Source organism: Salminus brasiliensis, chromosome 10, assembly GCF_030463535.1.
Source record: "Salminus brasiliensis chromosome 10, fSalBra1.hap2, whole genome shotgun sequence".
NCBI classification, from domain to species: domain Eukaryota; kingdom Metazoa; phylum Chordata; class Actinopteri; order Characiformes; family Bryconidae; genus Salminus; species Salminus brasiliensis.
The window spans coordinates 17,916,528-17,930,685 of NC_132887.1; the positions used below are offsets into that span (position 1 = coordinate 17,916,528).

Genomic DNA, 14,158 nt, shown 5'->3' on the forward strand with positions numbered 1-14,158 from the left:
ATTTAAACATCAGACATTTATATTTTTATTAACAAAAATAAACTTAGTTATTAAGATGACATTTTCCCTCTAAATATCACATGGTGAAATGTAAACTTTACTAATACATTTTTTACACGTAACATTTCACATATATGTAAAATATAACGGTTTATGTTCATGTTAGAACAACATTTTAAGTGTTTCTGTTTCATTTCTAAATAAAAAAAAATATTGTGCAATTCTGAAAAGGAATCAGTATGTGCCCAAATGTAAAAATAAAAATTGTTTAATTAAATGAATATTAAAAATTTAGTAACAAGTTCCGTAGAAGTGATATACCTTTAACCTCAAACACAGTTTGATGTTTTACTGTTTTAGAATTGTATGTTTTATTATTTCATGTTTTGAATAACTTTGAAGTGTATCTTATTTATGAAAAGTTATTTACTACTACTACAACTAACTACTACTACTATGACTACTACTACTACTAATAATAATCTATATATTTAATTTACTTACATAATTACCCTGGTTGTTATTTAAAAATAATTAAAATATCAGGATATTTTAATGTTTATTTTAGAAATAGTAAGGCATGATAAAGCTTGCTCACAGTGTGTTTTCTAATTCTAGACCATTTTTTTTATAAAGCTGGCACATTGCTGATGTCTTCAAGAATGATGTAATTTTTCGGTATTGTGTATATAAGTGCAGAATGCCCTGTATACTGTATATATCCAAGATCAAGAGGAGATTCTGGATGTGGCATAACCATCTGTTAATATCATTAAAGATAGATCATTATAGATCTCTCTTTAAAAATAAATTAATAAATCTAGTTAAGACACTGTGCAAATATGTGCAGGCCATGCTTTATGTTTCTCGTAATTCCCTGGACCTGGAAAATAAATAAAAACTAAAAGTCTGTGTTGCACTTTGAACTGAAGATAAGAATTTATTTATTTTTCATCATTTACTGTCAGCCCTTGGGCGGTATTGCTGGGCAGCACAAACACTGGGGCTCAGAAAGCTTTCCTGTTCTTTTTTAATTAGAAGAAAAATGAAGCTCCTTGTCTTGGCAGGACTGTTTGGATTGATCCTTGGTCAGCATGATCCTCACATGAAACATGGAAGAACCTCCATTGTTCATCTGTTCGAGTGGCGCTGGGAAGATATTGCTACTGAGTGTGAAAGGTACCTGGCACCAAAAGGCTTTGGAGGAGTTCAGGTTAGTATGCTATATATTGATTAGGTTTGCTCAAGTTACATTTAAAATCTTCTTTTAAAAGTAAAAGTTAAATTCCCCCTTTAAAAAAGGGAGCTTTTTAGACAGTGTCGAACATTAATCACTTTTTCTGTCTCTGTCCCTTCTTTTGGTGCACTGTGTTTGTGTGTACACTGTTAGAAGTATAAGATCCTTAAAGAACGTTTGGTTCTTTTCATTAGTTAATTTATTTAATTTATTAGACACTTTCTAGGAGATGAATAGCCGCTGGCCATTGGCTGTTTGTATATCTACGCTGTTAAAAGTATAAGGTCCTTGAGGAGCTTTTGGAGGTTTCTCAGTTTTAAACTGTTGAGGAACCTCTTAAGGTGCTTTAAGGTTCCTTAAAGCACCTTAATAGGTGCTTCCACAGTTTCAAATTGAAGAACCTCCAAAAGTTCCTCAAGGATCGTTGCCAATAGTCTTAGCCAATTGCCAGTGGCTGTGGCTGTGGTGCTAATGCATTTTTGTTCTTAAGATACAACAGAAATGTAACCTTAAAGGTATAATAACATGGCCCTTGAGGACAAATTATGCACATTAAAGGTTCACGTCACCATGCACCTTTGCAGGATGTCACGCAGGGCCTCATTAAGGCCTAAATGTTTAGAAAAAGCCTTAAGTGAAAGAAAAGTACTAATGCTTAAATTGTCCTTAAGTATTGTATTAAATGACTTGTAGATAGAAGGTATGCTAATGCCTAGTTTGATCCTCTTGTAGATCTCCCCTCCCAGTGAGAGCATAGTGCTAACCAATCCTTGGCATCCATGGTGGCAGAGATATCAACCAATAAGCTACAACCTTTGCTCCAGATCAGGAACCGAGGAGGAGTTGAAGGATATGATCACTCGCTGCAACAATGTTGGGGTAAAGTCACCTAATGTCATCATGTATTAACTGTAAACCAACAATTACCATATTTAAATGTAATGTTTTATAATGCAAAACAATTAGCCGAAGTAATAAAAACATTGTTGAAAACTTTGCTGCTTCATGTTCAGTATAGTTTAGTAGAGTTGCAGTCTTATTGCCTTGTGACATTTTCCATCACCTCTCAGTTAAATGTTAAATCTAATCTACATGTTGCTAGAAATATTTTAGTGTCTCAATAATGAAGAATGCATGGAATAAAAAGGGCCGGGCAGACATTACCCCTCATACAATTGCAGTAGTAGCCTTATGTAGACCCCTTAAGACTTCTCAGTTTTAGGCATCATATGTGATGTGTTAGATAAGTCTTGGTTCTTGTCAGTGTTCTAATATGAAATTATTTCCTAGTCCTTGTTTTCTAATAAAAAGTATTGGCTTGTGTGCTGTTAGGTGAACATCTACGTGGATGCTGTCATTAATCATATGTGTGGAGCAGGTGGTGGAGAAGGTAATCACTCCAGCTGTGGCACTTACTTCAATGCCATCAAGAAGGATTTTCCCTCTGTTCCCTTCACATCCTGGGACTTTAATGATGGTAAATGTAAAACAGCCAGCGGTGAAATTGAGAACTATAAGGATATTTCTCAGGTAGGATATCTGAGTAAGTAACCACCATTTCAAAGAGTAGCTTTTGTCCTCACCTGGGTTCCTAAACTCTGATTGATGTTGTCTTGTGTCTTCTTTCTTAACAGGTAAGAGACTGTCGGCTGGTGAGTCTTCTAGACCTTGCCATGGAAAAGGATCATGTGAGGGCAAAAGTGGCTGAATACATGAACAAGCTGATTGACCTGGGTGTGGCTGGATTCAGAGTAGATGCTTGCAAGCACATGTGGCCTGGTGACCTTAGTGCCATTTATGATAGACTGAATAACCTCAGCACCAGGTGGTTCTCATCTGGTTCCAAGCCCTTCATTTACCAAGAGGTACCCTTTATGGCATTAAGCATAGTCGTCTCAATGGCTGATGCTAAAATATATTTTGCGTTCAAATAATTTACTTTCTTTTAGGTTATTGATCTGGGTGGGGAGCCAATCCAAGCAAATGAGTACATTGGCCTTGGAAGAGTGACGGAGTTCAAATACAGCGGCAAACTGGGCACTGTTGTGCGCAGATGGAACAACGAGAAGCTGTGCTATCTAAAGTATAGACCTTCATTATATGACCCTTGTAGTTTTTGAGTGTGTAGCATGTAGTATAGATAAAAGTGTCACAGTCGAGTATACTCAAAAATCCATGATGCAAACTTGGAACTAGTTTTTTGAGAATGGTTGCAGTGGACACTATTATCCCACAATGCAGTGTGAAACAGAAAGGGAGAAGCTACTCTGGAGAAAATGGTGTATGTTGGGATAGCAATGCTTCATCACTTCCTGTGAGAATGATACAGATTTGTATGTTAATATATTGTGTACTAACTCACAAATCTGCACTATTAAGTATGTCTTGACCATTGCGTTTTGACCATTGCCTTGTTTTATGTCTCTTGCTATTATGACTTTGCATTTATTGTACATGCCTGCCTGTTCTAAACACTGTGAATATTGGATTAGTCCAATTAGAGACACCCTGCACTTGCAGCCTGCCTCATCCTCAATATTATAGAGCAGAGAGGTCATTTCTGTTTGCTTTCAGGAATTGGGGAGAAGGCTGGGCTTTCATGCCCTCTGATAAAGCTGTGGTGTTTGTAGACAACCATGACAACCAAAGGGGCCATGGAGCTGGAGGAGCTTCAGTCCTCACATTCTGGGATGCCAGGTATATTACTCTGCTATTAACATAATCGATCATTTTCTCCAGACGTACATTTTAGAGCACATAACTCTTGCTTTGTCGTATTGGGCTGCTGGGTATTCTCCGTAGGCTTTATAAGATGGCTATGGGCCTAATGCTGGCTCATCCTTATGGTGTGACCAGAGTGATGTCCAGCTACCGCTGGGACCGGCGTTTTGAGAATGGAAAGGTAAGCATGCTTAATAGATATCCACACAAAAAATACAGTGCACTGCATGGGGGTGACTTTGCCTGTATTTTTTTGGTATGCTTTTATTTTGAAGGAATGTCTGTTATGTGTTTGCATCATTTAGGTAAGCATAAGAATATGGACAAACTACCACCAAGATATTATATATACTGTTAGTTTTATATATCTATAATAGTATATAATAGAGTTGAACACATTGATAACCCTCTGTTCTAGGACCAGAATGACTGGATGGGCCCACCAAGCCATGGCAATGGATCCACCAAGGCTGTGCCCATCAATCCAGACACCACGTGTGGGGACGGCTGGGTGTGTGAACACAGATGGCGCCAGATCAGGTTTTGGACATTTTGGAATAACACTTTGTTTTGGCATTCTGCACTCTAACACACTCTAAAATCATGCTGCTCTCCTTGTGCAGGAATATGGTGACATTTCGTAATGTTGTCCATGGACAGCCTTTCTCCAACTGGTGGGACAACAGTAATAATCAGATTGCTTTTGGCCGTGGCAGTCGGGGGTTCATTGTCATCAACAACGATGACTGGCATGTTAAACTAAATTTGTACTTGAGTCCTGAACAAGTATAATCATATTATTGCATTTTACAGTACTTAATAGATTGCTGGGCTTTTTATAACTTATTGTTTTTGCATTACTAGGAACCTGAGTGAGACCCTGAACACTGGCCTGCCTAATGGCACCTATTGTGACATTATCTCTGGGGATAAACTCAGTGGTGGGTGCACGGGAAAGCAGCTACATGTGGACAGAGATGGACGAGCTTACTTCTTCATCAGCAATAAGGATGAAGATCCATTACTTGCCATTCATCTTGACTCTAAACTGTAAATTTATGCCAACAACTAATAAAGACTAAGACATTTCCACCTTTACTGTCCTCAGGAGCACACATGACATTCCAGAAATAAAAAAATTATTGACTTCATCATAATCACAATGCAACAAGCAGACCCCTTGTGTTGAGGTTTGATGATAACTATAAATAACACTCTGATGAGCAGAGTTTTGTATATAATAATAATAATAATGAACTGGATGTGTTTATTCCCATATGGGTGTTTCACTGAGTAAAATGACACTGACCAGATAAGGAGCTTTTGTATTTTTATTTATTTATTTTTTTTTTACCAGAGACTATCACTTTGGCACAGCAATGTCCAGGACTACCATTCACAGCAGACAGTACCTAACCTAACTGCGTTCCAGGTGTGTATATTCACTGCACTAATGACATAAATGATAAGTCATTTGTGCAGTGATATATATATATATATAGCCTGACTAAGTAGTAGAATAGAATAGAATAGAATAAATAATCCTGCCCCCCCTCGTTTATGACGCTCGAGGCTGATTGTGAGCTGCTGTAATGGAACTCGGGGGGGTTCGGTTCGGGACTCGGATCAGGAGGAAACCGTTCACAAGTTAACCGGCCGCTCCTCCGTGAAGCTGCTTTCTCCTCATACGGAGACGAATTTGGTTTAGCTGACCGCCCCCAGGTGTGTGTCTCGAGCTGTGGCCAGGTGTGTCCATTGTCCAGGTGTGGCGGAGGGAAACAGAGAGTGTACAGGTGCGTAAACTCGTCTGAACATAATCTGGCCCTAGAAATGTATCAGGAGCTAATTTCTCCTAGTCCAAAGAAACATGACCAGGAACGCCAGAGGGCGCCAGAGTCCTTATTGAACAGGCAAGAAAGGAGCTAAACTAATTAAACTGTTAATTAAACATATGTATTTATTTGTTTACGCAACAATTGTCTTTATATTTGTAAAATGATCACATAAAAAACAATAAGTGTGACATGGCTGACCAGCTGACCAGCTCGTTGGCTGTGCTTAAATGTAAATAAAGACGAAGTCCACTATTAATCCTCAACTGAAGTGTTTGGAGTTGTTCTGATTGAGGAATCAAAAGCGGGTTTCTCTATTAAAATGATCAGTTATTTACACAACGAAGTTTAAACTGAATCTCTGTATAAACCTATTTACTCCGGACAGTAGCGCCATCTGGCGTCTGAACACAAAGGAACACGTTTAGGAAAATAAAGGCGCAGTAAACTGTTAACAGATTCAGCGGTCTGTCTGTCTTTCCATGTGTCTGTTTTCCAGCTCTCTGTCATTCTGTCTGTCTTTCTGCCTGCCTGCCCTTCCATTAGTCTGTCTTTCTGCCTGCCTACCTGTCTTTCCATCTGTCTGTCTTTCTGTGTGCCTGTCTTTCCATCTGTCTGTCTTTCTGTGTGCCTGTCTTTACATCTGTCTGTCTTTCTGTGTGCCTGTCTTTCCATCTGTCTGTCTTTCTGTGTGCCTGTCTTTACATCTGTCTGTCTTTCTGTGTGCCTGTCTCTACATCTGTCTGTCATTCTGCCTGACTGTCTTCCCACTTGCCTGTGTTTCGAGCTTTCTGCCTTTGTCTTGCCTCTTCCCTCTATCTGTCTGTCTGTCTTTCCATCTGTCTGTCTTTCCATTGTCCATCATTCCAAGTGTCTGTCTTTCCAGCTTTCTGTCTTTCCATGTGTTTGTTCTTCTGCCTGTCTATCTCTACATCTGTCAGTTTCCGCTTCTCTATCTTTCTGCTTGCCTGTTTTTTCAATTGTGGTTCTAACTGCCTGTCTTTCTCCCTTCCTGTATTTCCATTTGTTGATCTTTTTGCGTTTCTGTCTGCCTCTTTCAATCCATCTGTCTTTCCTCCTGCTTTCTTTCCACCTGTCTGTCTTTCTGCCTGCCTGTCATCCATCTGTCTATCTTTCCAACCATCTGTCTTTCAACCTGTCTATCTTTCCATCTGTGTGTCTTTTTATACCTGCCTGTCTACATTTTCATCTGTCTCTCTTTTCTTTCTTTCTCTCTTTTCATCTTTTTGTCTTTCCATCTGTCTGTCATTCTGCCTGTCTGTCTTTTCAACTTTCCATCTGTATCTATTTCCAACTGTTTATCTTCCCATCCGTGTGTCTTTCTGTCTGCCTGCCATTCTGCCTGTCTGTCTTTCCAACTGCCTATGTTTCCATCAGTTTTTCTTTCTGCCTCTGTCTGCCTTTTTATTTCTCCAACTGTATGTCTTTCTGTATGCCTGTCTACCTTTCTATCTGTCTCTCTTTCTGTCTTTCCATCTGTTATGCCTGTCTGTCTCTCCGTTTTCTTACTGCCTGCCTGTCTTTCCAACTTACTGACGTTTCATCTGTTTGTCCTTAGGTGCCTGTCTTTATGCTTGCCTGTCTTTTTATTGTTCTGCCTCTGTGTCTTTCCATCTGTCTTTCTGCCTGCCTGTCTTTTTACCTCCCTGTCTTTCCATCTGCCTGTCATTCGGCCTGTCAATCTTTCTGACTTTCCAACTGCGTGTCTTTTTGCCTGTTTGCCTATCTTTTCATCCTTCTGTCTTTCTATCTTTCTGTCATTCCACCTGTCATTCCACCTTAGTCTGCATGCCTGTATTTCTGTCTCTCTGTATTGTGGTCTGTTTTTTTTGTCTTTCCCTCTCTCTTTCTTTCCAACTTTCTGTCTCTCTTTCCATCTGTCTTTAATCTTGTCTGTCTTTCTGCCTGCCTGACATACTTCTGTATATTGTATGTCTTTCCACATGTCTGTCATTTTGCCTATTTGTCTTTGTGCTTGTCTGTCTCTCTGTCCGTCTTTCTGCCTGCCTGCGTGTCTTTCTTATCTGTCTGTCTTACTTATCTCTCCATCTGTCTGTCTTTCTGCCTTCCTGTCTGCCTTTGTGCTTACCTGTCTGTATTTACATTTGAGTATCTTTCTCACGGTCTGTTATTCTGCTTTTCTGTCTTCCTTCCTGTCTGTCTTTTGACTTGCCTTTTTCCATCTTTCAGCTGGCCTATCTCTGTGTCTGTCTGTCTGTCCATCTGTCTCTTTCCATCTGTTTGTCTTTCTGCCTGTCTGACTTTCTGCTTACCTGTTTTTTCCACCTGCCTGACTTTCCCTCTGTTTGTATTTTCATCTTTCTAATTGCCTGTTTTTCCATCTGTCTGTATTTCTGCCTTTGTCTGCCTGTCTTTCTACCTACCTGTCTCTCTATTCACCTGTCCATCTTTCCCTCTGTCTGTCTTTCTGCCTGTCCTTATTTCCACCCGCCTGTGTCTTTATGAGTGCCTGTCTTTCCATCTGTTTGTCTTTCTGTGTGCCTGTCTTTCCATCTGTCTGTCTTTCCATCTGTCTGTCTTTCTGTGCGCCCTTCTTTACATCTGTCTGTCTTTCTGTGTGCCTGTCTCTACATCTGTCTGTCATTCTGCCTGTCCGTCTGTCTATCCGACCTTCTATATTTATGCCTGACAGATTTTCCATCTGTCTGCTACTCTGGCTGTCAGTTTTTTCTGCCTGCCTGTCTCTCCATCTGTGACTTTATGCCTGCTTTTGTTTCTGTCTATCTTAATCTCTCTTTCTTTCCAACTGTCTGTCTTACTATGTCTGCCATTCTGCATGCCTGTCTTTCCATCCTTCTGCCTCTCTGCTTGACTGTCTGTCTGCTGGCCTGTGTTTCAATCTTTTTGACTTTCTACCTGCCTACCTATTCATCTGTCTTTCCTTTTATTTATCTTTCAGTCTGTCTGTCTTAACTCTGGGTTTCTCTTTCTGCCGAGCTGAACCGCTCTCCTGTCTTGGTGCATGGTGGTGTAAGAACAATGCTGACTGGGTGTTCCTGCTGCTGCTGCTGCTGGTGCTCTCTAGACCGACTTCACCATCATGGAGTTTGTCTGCAGATTCCATTCACCTTCCAGTCAAGCCAGGCTGCAAACTCCACCAGCCCACCTCCCTCGACTCTTCCCAAACCATTATCAAGTTTATTTGTATCCAGTGTCGACCAGAGAAGGATGGGTTCCTCGTTTGAGTCTTGGTTCCTCTCATGGTTTCTTTCTTTCTTTCTTTCTTTTTGACTCGAGGGAGTTTTTTTCCTGCTGCTGTTGCTGTTGGCTTTCTCAGAAGAGGCTCAGATCCGGATCTCTGCAAAGCTGTTGTGTTAAAAGTGTTTTGTAAATAAACATCACTGACTGACTGTCATTTGCACCTCTTGTCTCCTCCATGTCCTTCTCTTAACTTCTCAGTCCACTTAAACCTCATCCAGGTATAGGGTTGGTATGTTGGATAATATAAGCATTTAGTTTTTATGTAAAAAAAAAACCACTACTTTTATGTATTTTATTATTTTTTAAAATTTATATCATTTATTTATTTATTTTAAGTATATGTATGTTAAGTTTTTAAATATTTATGGGCACATTGTAGAAGAAATACAAATAAGTTGTCCTGAGAATGGTGCAAGCCTATCAGAGGGGATTGTTATGAAAAATATTGTGCAGTCCTAGCAAAGAAGCTGTACTCCTATTCCAATCTTATCATACTCACCATTACATCAGTGTTTTTTGGGGTGTGTGTGTGTGTATGTATATATATATATATATTGGTATGTTGGTATGTTGTTTAGAGTAAAAAAAAAAAACTGAAATGGAAAATTGTTGAATGACCAAGCCGACCCCCCCATTTTTTAAATCCAGCTGAAGATGGCTGCATTAGAGGCTTGGCAAAGCATCACCAGAAAAAATACTCAGCACCTGTGATGTCTATAAACCACAGACTTCAAACAGTTATTGCATGATTGGATATGCAACAAAAGTTCCAAACATGACTGCTTTAATGTACCCATCATTACTGTGTCCCAAACGTCATGATGCCCTGAACTGAATTAAGGGCGGCTGTGGGAAAATGTAGACAATTCATTCCAAACATTATGGAGGTCTCTGTAAGTGGGGGGGGGGGGGGGGGGGCTTTATGTCTACTTTGAGGTAGATCAGACAGTTTGAGCTTCCACACACTGTAGGTGGAACCGTTGTCGGTTTGTGGGGGGAGCCCAACATGATTGGCTCATAAAGGCGGTTTGTCAAATACGAAACTCCACGAAACAGCAGGCGCTTTTACAGGCTGCACATCTCTCGAGGTGAGTAATACAACTCACGGTTGATTGATTGACTGTATATGTTCTGGGTTAGATGGGAATGCTTCGTTAGGAGGACTAAGCACGTGTGCATTCACTAAGCAACATGAAAGTGCTCCGTTGTGAAGTGAACGGTAACGTGTGAACAACCTGTGAATTCTACTGGAAGTGCTGATTAGCCTCGACACGGTTACCAAAAGTGTTGTGTAGGCGTGTACTGTAAACTCTGCTCAAAACGAGAAGATTATCTGGGCGTATTGACGCATTTTGAGAAATGAAGCCTGACAAAAAGTCAAATCAAGAATTCATGCTGGACGAAAGCTGGAGGTAGATTCTTCTAAATATACAAAAAAACATCTACGTATGAATATCTATGTATAGACATTTTAATATTTAATCTTATTAATATTAATTATATTATTCTAATATTTGTTTTATTTTTGGTAAAAGTAAAATAAAGAAAAATACACAAACGCCATTGCTAAGTCTGTTCATATGTAGGAAATGTTCAGTTCTACTGGCCTGAGAAGGGGAAATTTGTGGTCTTCTTGACGACAAACTTTGGTTAACGCTCAACGCACTTTCTTGCTTTTTCCAACCTACTTTTTCTGAATGTAGTTTTTGGAGGATTTTTATTTATTTTACTTATTTTTATGTATTTTATTATTATTTTTTAATTTATATCATTTATTTTAAGTATATGTATGTTAAGTTTTTAAATATTTATGGGCACATTGTAGAAGAAATAAAAATAAGTTGTCCTGAGAATGGTGCAAGCCTATCAGAGGGGATTGTTATGAAAGATATTGTGCAGTCCTACAAACCGGATTCCAAAAAAGTTGGGACACTGAACAAATTGTGAATAAAAACTGAATGCAATGATGTGGAGATGGCAAATGTCAATATTTTATTCGTAATAGAACATAGATGACAGATCAAAAGTTTAATCTGAGTAAATGTAACATTTTAAAGGAGAAATATGTTGATTCAAAATTTCATGGCGTCAACAAATCCCAAAAAAGTTGGGACAAGGCCATTTTTACCACTGTGTGGCATCCCCCCTTCTTCTTACAACACTCAACAGACGTCTGGGGACAGAGGAGACCAGTTTCTCAAGTTTAGAAATAGGAATGCTCTCCCATTCATGTCTAATACAGGCCTCTAACTGTTCAATCGTCTTGGGCCTTCTTTGTCGCACCTTCCTCTTTATGATGCGCCAAATGTTCTCTATAAGCCATGATGTTGTGATTGCTGCAGAATGTGGTCTGGCATTATCTTGTTGAAAAATGCAGGGTCTTCCCTGAAAGAGATGACGTCTAGATGGGAGCATATGTTGTTCTAGAACCTGAACATAGCTCTCTGCATTAATGGTGCCTTTCCAGACATGCAAGCTGCATGCACTCATGCAACCCCATACCATCAGTGATGCAGGCTTCTGAACGGAGCGTTGATAACAACTTGGGTTATCCTTGTCCTCTCTGATCCGGATGACATGGTGTCCCAGTGTTCCATAAAGAACTTCAAATCGTGACTCATCTGACCACAGAACAGTCTTCCATTTTAAAAGACCCCTGGCCCAGTGCAAACGTCTGAGCTTGTGGAGCTTGCTTAGAAATGGCTTCCTCTTTTCACTGTAGAGTTTCAGCTGGCAACGGCGGATGGCACAGTGGATTGTGTTCACTGACAATGATTTGTGGAAATATTCCTGAGCCCATTCTGTTATTTCCTTGACAGTGGCATTCCTGTTTGAGGTGCAGTGACGTTTAAGGGCCCGGAGATCAAGAGCATCCAGTAGAGTTTTACGGCCTTGACCCTTACGCACAGCGATTGTTCCAGATTCTCTGAATCTTTTGATGATGTTAAGCACGGTTGATGATGATAACTTAAAAGTCTTTGCTATTTTACGCTGGGTAACACCATTCTGGTATTGCTGCACTATCTTTCTGTGCAACAATGGTGGAATTGGTGATCCTTTTACCATCTTGGCTTCAGAGAGACACTGACACTGACACAGAAGCTCTTTTTATACCCAATCATGTTGTCAATTGACCTAATTAGTGTTAATTGGTCTTCCAGCTGTTTGTTATATGCTCAATTTCCTTTTTCCAGCCACTTATTGCTACTTGTCCCAACTTTTTTGGGATTTGTTGACGCCATGAAATTTTGAATCAACATATTTCTCCTTTAAAATGTTTAAATGTCAGATTAAACTTTTGATCTGTCATCTATGTTCTATTACGAATAAAATATTGACATTTGCCATCTCCACATCATTGCATTCAGTTTTTATTCACAATTTGTTTAGTGTCCCAACTTTTTTGGAATCCGGTTTGTGGTAAAGAAGCTGTACTCCTATTCCAATCTTATCATACTCACCATTACATCAGTGTTTTTTGGGGTGTATATATATGTGTGAATATATGTGTGTATATATATATATATATAAAATATAAATATGAAAATTGCATGCATGGAATGTATTTTATATTGCCTGCTATAAATGTTACAAATTTATATAGTAGTATATGGGTACTGCCCCAAAACTGAACTCCCTCTTAGTTCATTTTATTAAGATTCTCTTCATTCTGTAAAGATCACAGGTACAGCTGCTGTTTTCACCATACCAGCCTGTGGAGTGTATCAGTTTGTATAGTATATAGTTTTTGTGCAGTCACTTTCACACAAAATATGACAAAAATGATTGAATTTAGACTAAACTTTGCAATCCAGAATTGTTTTTCTACAAAGGTTTTACTTGTTATTTTTAGGTAGCTCATTTAGTTTTCACCACAAAAAACACCATTACAACACATGTGGACATTCTGCTTGACCTGTTGTATGTTAGCTATTTATGACTTGCCACAATCAATCAGTTAATCAAACTTCATTTATATCGCACCTTTCAGACATATAAAAGTGAAATTCAAGGGGCTTCACAGGAGACTGATGGAAATATAGGATAAAGAATAAAAAAATATATAAAAATATTTAATATAAAAATAAAAGGTGAATAATTAAGATGATAAAAGTTAAACAACAAATCAATTAATAATGAATAATAAAATAAAACAAATAAAATATTGCAGATAATAAAAACAAATAAAATACAAATCAAAGTATATCAGTATTGATATTAAGACTTTTAAGTTTATAAAAAAAACACTACATAAAAGCCAGACTTGCCAGTTTGGGCTTAAAGATTTCAATGTTTTGAGCTTCTCTTACATCAGTCGGAGGGTTGTTCAAATCAGTATGAAAACAAACAGAGGATCAGTGTAAATACTTTAAAATATAATGTGTGTTGCAGCTTTTTGTAGGCCAGAAATGAGCATTACAATAGTCCAACTTGCTAGTTATAAAAGCATGAATTGGTCGAATTTGTGTTGCTGAGGGAGAGAAAGGCCTTACAAGGCACAAGTTGTTTAGATCTTTTTTCTATGCAAGAATAAAACCACTTGATTACAGAAACTGCCACCAGTGAAGCATTATAACTGCAAGAATAATATAATATGCCAAATTTGGTAAATAAAATCTTTTGAGGAAATGGACATCCTTTGTAACTGTGTAAATAAAATGTTTCCTTAGGTGTGGGAGGTTAACCAGATGATTTTATTATTTAGGATGTTGCCATTTTTTCCAAAGAGGTTCCAAAGATCTGGTTATGTATGATGTTTCCTAACATTGCTATCACAGCTACTGTGTTGTTGCAACATTCATAAATCAATGGTTCATTGTGTAACTAAGTTTTACACAATTCAACCTCCATATAACCATACTAGCCAAGACGTGTGGGGTATGCAGGCTTATGGGCACCATGTTCTTATCATGCATTTTGCATATCTAAATCTCATTTTCCTCAAACCACATTGAGTGAAGTAATCTCAGTCAGACTTGCTAATGTGGTTTCTAACATGGCATGACATGCTCTTATCTAAAACCTCCCTAAATACAATTTCATGCTGTTACTGGGAATAAGTAATGAATAAAAGATGACCTCATTTACAATAGGTTAAACCAAAAATTTCAAGATGACCCATTTC

At 38.6% G+C, this 14,158-nt stretch overlaps 1 protein-coding gene across 1 annotated transcript; it reads left to right on the forward strand.

Moving 5' to 3' along the window:
- Window positions 1–1,045: 1,045 nt before the first annotated feature.
- On the forward strand, window positions 1,046–5,030 carry amy2al1 (amylase alpha 2A-like 1). Its single transcript, XM_072690443.1, has 10 exons — window positions 1,046–1,213; window positions 1,970–2,116; window positions 2,570–2,767; window positions 2,872–3,102; window positions 3,187–3,320; window positions 3,812–3,934; window positions 4,040–4,139; window positions 4,377–4,498; window positions 4,582–4,707; window positions 4,823–5,030. The coding sequence occupies exons 1-10, from the start codon at window positions 1,046–1,048 to the stop codon at window positions 5,010–5,012; spliced, it is 1,539 nt and encodes a 512-aa protein (XP_072546544.1). The 3' UTR covers window positions 5,013–5,030.
- Window positions 5,031–14,158: the final 9,128 nt, after the last annotated feature.

Coding starts and splice junctions, on each gene's coding strand:
- amy2al1 (XM_072690443.1), top strand. CDS start 1,046: ATGAAGCTCCTTGTCTTGGCAGGACTGTTTGGATTGATCCTTGGTCAG. Junction 1,214..1,969: donor AAGGCTTTGGAGGAGTTCAG/GTTAGTATGCTA, acceptor ATCCTCTTGTAG/ATCTCCCCTCCCAGTGAGAG. Junction 4,708..4,822: donor GTCATCAACAACGATGACTG/GCATGTTAAACT, acceptor TTGCATTACTAG/GAACCTGAGTGAGACCCTGA.